The following is a 10,153-nucleotide window of genomic DNA, read 5'->3' as shown; positions in this document are numbered from 1 at the left end:
ATCAAGGATGAGGATTTTATATCCAACGATCAAGTTATGAAGTAACAGTGCGAATAGTAACTTATGATGTAGCCTATTAGAGGCATAGTATAGGGTCAACTTGAACTTTTGTGTAATAGTTTCAAGAATTAATATAAACCCTGGTTTTGTTATCTGATGTGTTGAATGATTATATGATTTATGTATGGTGACTTGGTTAACTACGAGACAATACTTGGGAGGAGTATGAGTAGGTGTGAATGGTAGTAGAGATCTATACTACCGGAAGCACAGGACTCACGCTTGGATCATGGGAAGTCGCAAGGTTACCAAGAAGCTAGTAATTGATTCCATTTTATTCAAGCATGTCATTACCATTGTTGAGGTAATGACTAGTAAGACGGTTGTCATTCCGACCCTAGTGGTCATATCAATTGAGTCCGACTATGATAAGAGGTCATCGGGACACGACCCATCGGTTTGTTACAATATATAAATGAAATTATTTATCCTGAGAAGAAGAAAGAGTCCACAATAAGGACTTATTTTGTAACTTGGAAGTTATGATAGAAGGTACAGCATAGTACGATAAGCAGATGCAAGATTGGGCATTATCTGCGGTCAAGAAAGCCATAGAGTTAAATACTCTATCGAGGAAACATTGAAGTTACGGTTATTCCCTAGGATGAAGAGATAACGTGTGGAATCATTATGCAAGTCCTATTTCGTTGATGATTCCGGGACGTAATCATCTTAAGGGGGAGATAATTGTAACGCCCGTAGATCCGGGCTAGTCAATTTAGAGACAATAAGCGTCAAAAATGACTTTTTGATAGAAAATTATTTAGGATGAATAATCCTAACTAAGTTGTAGTATATGTTACAAGGTTTCCGTGCATATAAAGAACGCCAAAATCCGAGTTATAACGAAGAAGTTATGACTTGTTGAAGTTTCGCGACAGAACCGGCACAACGCTGAATGACGTAAAAAGTGAATTTTACGTTAGAGTGATATTTAGCCTTAGCGATCTAAATGAGAATCGAAGATCTCGTTGTTAGTAGTGAAACGACGAAAAGTTAGGCAAGAACGGACGTCAAACGAAGAAGTTATGAATTTATAACGAAATTTTCTATCCCGACCTATTAAAAATAAATAATAAAAATAAAAGTCAAAATTAGCCGACGGAGTCTAAACGAAAGTCGTAGAGTGTAGTCTCACCTACGCGTGGATATAAAGAACGTCGAAAACGGAGTTCGTATGAAGAAGATATGAATTTTCGAAGTTTATTAATGAATTAATAATTAAATTTAATTATTAAATCCCGGTATTATCCGAAGGCGAGTCATCGGACTCATCCGAAGTACGCCCCGCGTACAGCGAAGCATGACGACCTTCGCACTCGAGTTCTTTGGATGACGCATGCATTGATGTTTCGGACGCGTACGCCCCGCGTACGCCTGTACGCCCCGCATACTCCGAGGCTCCAGCCTCCTATAAATAGGATGCGAGGGCAACCGACTCATTTGCTATTTTCTCTCTTCTCTCTCCCGTTTTGCATCGATTTGCCTGCCAGAAGTACCCCGAAGACCCGGTAATATTCTCGAGCCCCGAAGCAAGTCCCGAGATCTCGAAGATCCCGAGAAGTGCGATTCCCGAGCCGAAGCTCTGCCCGCGGGAAGTCCGATTTTTGTAGAGATCTTCCAGATCTGCTGAGGATTACTACTTATGCAAGCCGTAGTGCTGTCCGGGCATCGTCTAATCAAGTGAGTGTGTAGTTACTTTCTTCTAACACATAATTATGAAGTATTTGCTATGAAATACGTGCTATGTGTTATATATTAATTGTCTATATGAGATGGGCTTGGAATTGATGTTTTTATATGGGTGTTAAATGATTTACATTATATATGTAATTTATATCTACAAATATGTTGGGTAGAACATGGGTAGATGAATTAGTTGATGTGTGTTGAAAGAATGTGATAAGAGAAAGGTGAGGATATAATTGTGATGATAATTAGGTGATGATAGATAGGTGATGAATTTACGAGTCCAGGCGATGTTGTGGCTATGTATTCATGCGATGATAGTCTATCCCTTATTATGAATTACGAGTCCAGGCGATGTTGTGGCTGCGTATTCATGCGATGATAGTCTAACCCTTATTATGATTTACGAGTCCAGGCGATGTTGTGGCTGTGTAATCATGCGATGATACCCTAACCTTTACTAGACATATATTGAGGGAGTGATCCCCGAATTAGTATTATCTATATGATACAGGCGATGATCCTTAGGAAAAGTTCTTAAGAACAAACATATAATGAAATAAGATGTAAGGAGATGAGAGGTAAACATGATATAGGAGATGACCCTTAGGATAATATCTTTTGAGAAGATTAAATGAAGATAATGGGAATGGGTAATTGAGTTGATTGTTTGATAATGGAATATAATAAATGTATTATTGTGGGTTGAAAACCCTATACGCTCACCAGGCTCCCAAGCCTGACCCACTCAGTTTTCTTTGCATTACAGGTGATGGCACAAGAGTATAAGTTGGTGGACTTGACGAGTGATTTTGGTTTATAGATCAGTAGTTATAAATAACTGTTGTAAGGTTTATTTTATATTGTATATGCTTTTGGTCTATATCGAACATGACATCCCGAGGTTTTATTATTTAATGAAAATACATTCTCTTTGAGAAACATTTTGATAAATTTTATCATATTTTATTTTGGGAACAAATTCCGCAACTCTTTTAATCAAAAGATTACTCTGATTTTATAAAACAAAGCATAAACAAATCGGTCTTTTCTGGCCGTGAAATTGGGGATGTCACACTTGTGCAGCCCGCAATTCCTGCAACTGCTACTTTTGAGCTTAAGGGTCATATCCTAGCTTTACATAAAGAGATCCCTTCACTGGAAAAGATCACGAAGACGCCTACAAGCACTTGGATGAAGTTAATGATGTAGCTGATTATTTCAATGTTCCCAACGTGCCTCGGTAAACTCAGCTACTTCGCATGCTTCCGGTTACTTTGAAGGGTGCTGCAAAGGATTGGCTCAAGTCACTACCACCCAGAACCATCACTACATGGGCTCAGCTGAAAGAAGAGTTCATTGATCAATTATGCCCACCATCTAAGATATCTAAGCTCAAGAAAGCCATAGCCAACTTTGAACAACAAGCTGGAGAGTCACTATATGAAGCTTGGGAGAGGTATAAGCGCTTGCTAAGGAATTGCCCACATCACGACCTCAATAGTCAGCAAGAAGTCTCCATCTTTTATGATGGAGTAAATGTTACAACAAGGCAATTACTTGACTCGCAAGTCCCACATATGAAGAAGGCACCTTTAGTGATAAAGCAACTAATTGAAGAATTCTCTAAGCATTCTAGAGAATATCATAATCCAAGAAATGATGTGACAAGGGGGCCAGCGTATGCAGCTTCAGAAGACTTGTCAGCAGTTATGGCTATGTTGAAAAACATGGATATGATGATGGACAATATGGACCAAACGATACATGCTATACGGGTGGGTTGTGAAAACTACAATGGGCCTCATCTTACTAGAGACTGCGACTTGGATGAAAACGGCAACAAGAGGGTGCAAGTATGTTACTCAAGTGGGGACCGATATGATGAAGATTGGCCAAAACCAAAGAAAGAGTGGCTCCGTTATGAACAGTACAAGAAGGCTAAGAAGGAGAAGTACAGGCAGAAAGGAAGAGGTTCTTACCAAAAGGAGGAGCCGACACAAGAAAGAAAACCAAGTTTGGAAGAGATGCTTACCAAATTTGTAGCTGCTTCAGAAAAGAGACATAGTGATCATGATGCTGCAATTCAAGAAACAAGAACCATGCTTAGAAACCAGCAAGCATCTATCCACAACAAAGAAACGCAGCTAGGGAAACTTGCTCAACAAATCAACCAAAGATCACCGGACGAGCTTCCTAGTAAAACCGAAAATAACCCACGAGGCGTGCACATAAACATAGTCATAACAAGAAGTGGGAAGATAATCACTCCTCTGGCCCCTATTCAGAATGAAGCACCCAAAGAATTGTAGAAGGAGGATACAGAAACTCAAGACCAAAATCAGAATCTTCATGGAACAGAGCCTATTCGCCGAGTCCAGAATATGGACTCGACGAGTCCACTGCCAAACTCGAAAAATCAGATTCCTAAAAAGCCCTTTCAGCCTCCATTGCCATATCCAGCCCGAGCTAAGAGAGAAAAGCAGGAAGAGGAGTACCAGAAGTTTCTTGATCATATTAAAGCTCTTCAAATCAACATACTCTTCATCGAAGCTGTCGCACAAATGGCAAAATATGCAAAATTCCTTAAGGAACTTCTCACGAATAGAAGGAAGCTGGAGGAAGTGAAAAAGGTAGTTCTTAATGAGAACTGCTCAGCTGCCATGCTAAATAAGCTACCAAAGAAGAAGGGTGACCCGGGAAGCTTGACTTTGCCTTGCCAATTTGGTAACTTAGCTACCATTCTTGCTTTGGCCGATTCGGGAGCAAGTGTGAATCTCATGCCGTATTCATTCTTCAAGAAGCTGGATCTCTCGGAACCAAGGCCAATTCGTATGGCGATTCACTTAGCAAACAAGACAGTCACCTTTCCAAGAGGCATATGTGAAGACTTATTGGTTAAGGTGGACAAGTTCGTATTTCCCGCAAATTTTATAATTCTAGACATGGAGGCGGATCCTCAAGTCCCGATCATCCTTGGAAGACCTTACCTCAACACGGCAAGTGCTATAGTAGACAAGAGAGACTCGAAGCTTACTTTACGGGTAGGAGATGATTCAGTCACTTTTGGGGTTGATCAAGCTATGAAGTATGCAAGAAATAGTGATGACCTGGTGTTCTCGATTGACATGCTTGATGAATTGATGGGAGGAATATGATAATGAAGATCCCAACAAGTCCACCATTTTTTATGAAGAATTTGATGCTGAAAAAGACTTACTGGAGATCGAGAGGTTGTTGGAAGAAGCTGAGTATGAAGAATTGATGAAGCAATCTGAAACATCAACTTGCCGAGTAGTGTCGATCTACTCGTCGAGTCCATGCGAAGAGGAAATTGAATTCGTGAATTCAGCTGCCAACTCGCCGAGTCCTTTACCTGCACTCGGCGAGTACACCATGCAGATAGAAAAAAACAGAGCTCAAAACATTACCAGATCACTTGGAGTATGATTTTCTTGAAGATGGTCATCAAAAGCCAATGATAATAGCCTCTGACCTCTCCGAATCTGAAAAGGAAGAACTAGTTCAAGTTTTGAAGAAGCGAATGCGGGCCATAGCATGGAGCATTACCGACATCAAGGGAATCAGCCCCTCTTATTGTTCTCACAAGATTAATCTGGAAGAAGGAGCAAAGCCGGTTGTGCAGCACCAAAGAAGATTAAACCCAAATATGCAAGAAGTGGTCAAGAAGGAAGTGGTCAAGCTTTTAGATGCGGGGATTATATATTTCATTTCCGACAGTCCATGGGTGAGTTCGGTCCAAGTGGTGCCCAAGAAAGGAGGGACGACGGTCATAACCAATGAGAAGAATGAGCTTATTCTGACACGAACGGTAACCGGTTGGAGAGTGTGCATCGATTATCGAAAGCTAAACGATGCCACTCGTAAAGACCATTTCCCCTTACCTTTTATTGATCAATTGTTAGAAAGATTATCGGGCCATAGTTATTATTGTTTTTTAGACGGATTTTCGAGTTATTTCCAAATACCCATAGACCCAATGGACCAAGAAAAGACCACGTTTACTTACCCAAGTGGGACTTTCGCTTATCGACGCATGCCTTTTGGGTTATGCAATGCACCCGCGACATTTCAAAGGTGCATGACAGCCATATTCCACGATATGGTGGAAAAATTCATGGAAGTCTTTATGGACGATTTTTCTGTTTTTGGATCTTCCTTCCATGATTGTCTCAAAAATCTTGACTTAATGTTTGTTAGGTGTGAAAAAACCGACTTAGTTCTTAATTGGGAGAAATGTCACTTTATGGTCAAGGAGGGTATAGTTTTAGGCCACAAGGTTTCCAAATTGGGAATTGAAGTGGATCGGGCAAAGATTGACACCATTGCCAAATTACCCCCACCAACTAATGTGAAGGGCATTAGAAGTTTTCTAGGACATGCAGGTTTTTACCGGCGTTTTATAAAAGATTTTTCTAAAATAACTAGACCTCTAACACAAATTCTTTTAAAGGATGCCCCATTTAATTTTACTAAAGAATATTTAGAGGCCTTTGAATTCTTAAAGGATAAATTGACTAATGTCCCGATCATTTTTGCTCCAAATTGAGATTTACCATTTGAAATAATGTATGATGCTAGTGACTTTGCATTTGGAGCTGTCATTGGTCAAAGGGTTGATAAGCACTTTCGACCCATTTATTATGCTAGTAAAACTTTAAATCCGGACCAAGAGAATTACACCACCACTGAAAAGAATTATTAGCTGTGGTGTACGCTTTTGATAAATTCTGCCCTTATTTTGTTTTATCTAAAACAACTGTTATTACTGACCACTTTGCTATCAAGTATTTGTTTGCCAAGCAGGATGCCAAGCCAAGATTGATACGATGGGTTCTACTTCATCAAGAGTTTGACATAGATATACGCGACAAAAAGGGAATGGAGAATGTAGCAGCCGACCACTTGTCAAGGCTTGAAAACCCGCAATTGCAAGAAGATAGAGTTGGAGATGACTTCCCGGACGAGTACATTATGGTAACCGTGGGAGAAGAGCCATGGTTCGCAGACATAGCTAATTACTTAGCTAGCAAATACATCCCAAAAGATCTTACCAGCTAACAAAAGAAGAAATTCTTTTCCGAAATAAAGTATTACTTTTGGGATGAGCCATACCTTTTCCGAAGCTGTGAGGATGGAGTAATACAAAGATGTGTGTTCGGTAATGAAAGCCGAAATTTTTTGGAGCATTGTCATAGCAGGCCCTGGGTGGACATCATGGAGCACATTACACGGCTAAGAAGATCTTTGACATTGGGTTTTACTGGCCCATGATTTTTAAAGATGCAGCCCAATTTGTCAAAGAATGTGATGCATGCCAAAGAGCGGGAAACATTTCATCCGGAAATGAAATGCCACAACATAGTATTCAAGTGTGCGAAGTATTTGATGTGTGGGGGATCGATTTCATGGGACCATTTCCCATGTCCAAAGGCAACAAATACATCTTGGTGGCGGTGGATTATGTATCAAAGTGGGCGGAGGCACAAGCTTTGCCAACTAATGATGGTCGGGTGGTGGTGCGATTTTTGAAGAAGTTATTTTCAAGATTTGGAGTCCCAAAAGCTCTTATAAGTGACCAACGCACTCATTTTGCCAATGATCAACTAGAGAAGGTGCTAAGGAAATATGGGGTAACCAATAAATTTTCTACATCCTACCATCCACAAACTAGTGGAAAAACCGAGGTGACAAATAGAGCCTTAAAGAGAATCTTGGAGAGATCGGTGGGGAGCAATCGGAAAGAATGGTCGGATAAGCTAGATGATGCACTTTGGACCTTCCGAACAGCTTTCAAAACACCTATTGGTACTACACCATATAGGCTAGTTTATGGAAAGCAATTCCATTTACCGGTGAAGATCGAGCATAAAGCTTTTTGGGCTTTAAAATTGTGCAACTTCAACATGGCGGAGCTCTAGAACAACAGGTTAATGCAAATGAATGCTCTTGAGGAACTTAGAAATGATGCCTACACTAGCTCTGTAATTTATAAAGAGAAAACCAAGAGTTGGCATGACAAGAGGATCAAGGGTAATAAAGAGTTTCATGAAGGGCAAAAGGTGTTGCTTTTTAATTCAAGGCTAAAACTTTTCTCGGGCAATCTCAGGTCAAGATGGGATGGTCCTTTTTCTAGTGAAGAAGGTGTTTCCACATGGTGCTATAGAGTTATTATCAAAAGATGGTACCCCTTTCAAGGTCAATGGACATAGAGTAAAAAGATATGAAGAAGGAGTCCCAAGGAATGAAGACATGGAAGAAGGGCTGTTGCTGGAAGGAATGGCAGAAACGTAGCATGGAAGGAGTCCAGCTAACGACTCCTTAAAAAGAAGCGCTTCCAGGAGGCAACCCAAGTTTAGAGTTTGCATTTCTTTTCCCTTTATTTTCTTTTTAATTTCTTAGGTAATGTTTTATTTTCATTCTTCCTCTGAAAACATGTTTTAAATGATTGCTTGAGGGCAAGCAATGCTTAGAGTGTGGGGTGGTGGTTTAAAAAATAAAAAAAAATTAAGTTTTTCTTCTATCTGCAAGACTTACTCGACGAGTGTATACTCGGCGAGTACATCTTTATAAGCCCAGCAAATCGCGAATACGCGTTTCTACTCGGCGAGTAGCAATTTTACACGGGTTGATTTTTAATCTGTAAATAAGGGTTTTTCACTCATTTTACCCATTACTCTCATACTCGCCGTGTGTGTCTTCTCTCAAGCCGTTTCTGTAATTTTGTGTTGAATCTTCATCTTTCAAGCGTAAAGGTATGATTTTTACTCCCAATACTTGTTAAAGATTAATTTTTATCACTTCTTAGCCCTTATTTTGTCCAAAACTCAGATTTGGGGGTTTCCTCAATTTCTAGGGTTTTGATTTTGCTACGAATTAGGAGGTTTTAGGCAAAATTTCTTTTGGATTTGTGTTTTATGGACTTAGTACAGCAAACCCTAATGAAGAATTATATGTTTTAACTGACCTATACTGGTCTGATGATTATCTAGTCCCGAAGTTCTTCCTACTCGCCGAGTAGTTCTTGAACTCGGCGAGTAGAGGCCTTGACAGACCTGTATTGTTCAAATTTAATTGTTGGGTGTTGTTTGTTTGTGCTTTAATAATGATATTTTGCAGGAACCATGTCCAGAAGAGGCCAAACTTCACGAGGGGGAAGCCAAGGACACATCCCGTGGCTCTCTTTTCTCAAAATCACCTCTAAATCTTCTCAAGTCCGCGCTAAAAAAAAATTAGAAGCTTTGAAGCAGAAAGAGATCCACTTACCTAATGCGGTAAACTGGGATTGGCTGGGGAAGGTTGGGCTGGAGGAGGAATTGACGACATATTTGGTGAAAGAATGCAATATGGGGGATTCCACCATCATATGTGATGGTTGGTTACAATTGTTCAAAATTCAAGAACCGGTCTTCGCTGAATTATGTTGGGAATTCTTCGCTACCATCTCATTCCGGGGTGGTAGTGAGTATTATAATCCCAATGTAATTTCCTTTTCTTTTGGTGGGGAGCTACGACAATGCAGCATGGCTGAGTTTTCATGGAGGATTGGCTTTATGATCAAAGTACCATGTTAAATGAAGACTTTGAAGCTTTCTTGGAGAAATGCCACAAAGATCTCCCCGAAGCAGTGGTTGCTTCCACCTGGTGGAATACTATTGCCAACCGGGTATACATTCCATCTTCCGCGCAGGAGGGCCACATCCGTTCACCGATCCACCGTCTCATTCATCAGCGAGTCTGGGAGGCTACTTGGCGAGTACCCAAGAATATTCCCGAAGATAAGTCAAGACTCCTGGCAATACACAGATTTTACGCATCTACTCGGCGAGTTGGGTGACCTACTCGCCGAGTGGCCCCTGTTTTGTGATAATTATAAATATCGAACCTTTATCCAAATTGGGGGATACTTCTGGCTTTTGGGGAGCTACACCTACGATTGAAGAACCCTTTGGAGAGCTGAGAAACCCTAACATTCGATCTTTTGAAGAATCAAGGAAATTTAGGTTATACCTTCCACTTAATTTTAGGATTTAAGCATGTCTAGCCTAGTTGAATTTGTTTTTGAGTTTGTTTTTACTGTAACCATGAGCTAAATTCGTATTGTTTTTGTTTAGGAAGACCACATTACTCCTATGGTTTAATTATTACTTTTGTTAATTGTTTATTGGTGATTTCATTAAATTAAGTTTGTTAAAGAACCTTATGCATTCACCACAACTATTTTCTGTTAATTGGAAGACGTACAATTAAGCTACATGAACATCTCTTAGTTGTTAACCTCATATGTTTATGTGAACACTTTATCATATGCCTAGGAATAATGAACATGAAACTAGGATTAATTAGAGAATGGGTAAATTAATGTGTGAGCTTGTTTGACAAA

General features: G+C 40.0%; 2 protein-coding genes and 1 non-coding gene across 3 annotated transcripts; 2 read left to right on the top strand and 1 right to left on the bottom strand.

Moving 5' to 3' along the window:
• Nucleotides 1-3,140: 3,140 nt before the first annotated feature.
• LOC145091151 (small nucleolar RNA R71) lies at nt 3,141-3,247 on the bottom strand. Its single transcript, XR_013702039.1, has one exon. It is a non-coding gene; the product is annotated as a small nucleolar RNA R71 (small nucleolar RNA).
• An 886-nt stretch (nt 3,248-4,133) lies between these two features.
• LOC145089686 (uncharacterized) lies at nt 4,134-4,907 on the top strand. Its single transcript, XM_079028087.1, has one exon. The coding sequence runs from the start codon at nt 4,134-4,136 to the stop codon at nt 4,905-4,907; it is 774 nt and encodes a 257-aa protein (XP_078884213.1).
• A 320-nt stretch (nt 4,908-5,227) lies between these two features.
• LOC145089685 (uncharacterized) lies at nt 5,228-8,064 on the top strand. The gene is made up of 4 exons (XM_079028086.1): nt 5,228-5,581; nt 6,577-6,747; nt 7,245-7,578; nt 7,880-8,064. The coding sequence occupies exons 1-4, from the start codon at nt 5,228-5,230 to the stop codon at nt 8,062-8,064; spliced, it is 1,044 nt and encodes a 347-aa protein (XP_078884212.1).
• The last annotated feature ends 2,089 nt before the right edge of the window (nt 8,065-10,153 follow it).

Source organism: Lactuca serriola, chromosome 2, assembly GCF_051521515.1.
Source record: "Lactuca serriola cultivar US96UC23 chromosome 2, Lser_US96UC23_V15, whole genome shotgun sequence".
In the NCBI taxonomy this organism is placed as follows: domain Eukaryota; kingdom Viridiplantae; phylum Streptophyta; class Magnoliopsida; order Asterales; family Asteraceae; genus Lactuca; species Lactuca serriola.
Note: the sequence above shows the minus strand (reverse complement) of the source record. Positions and strands in the feature narration are given on the sequence as shown.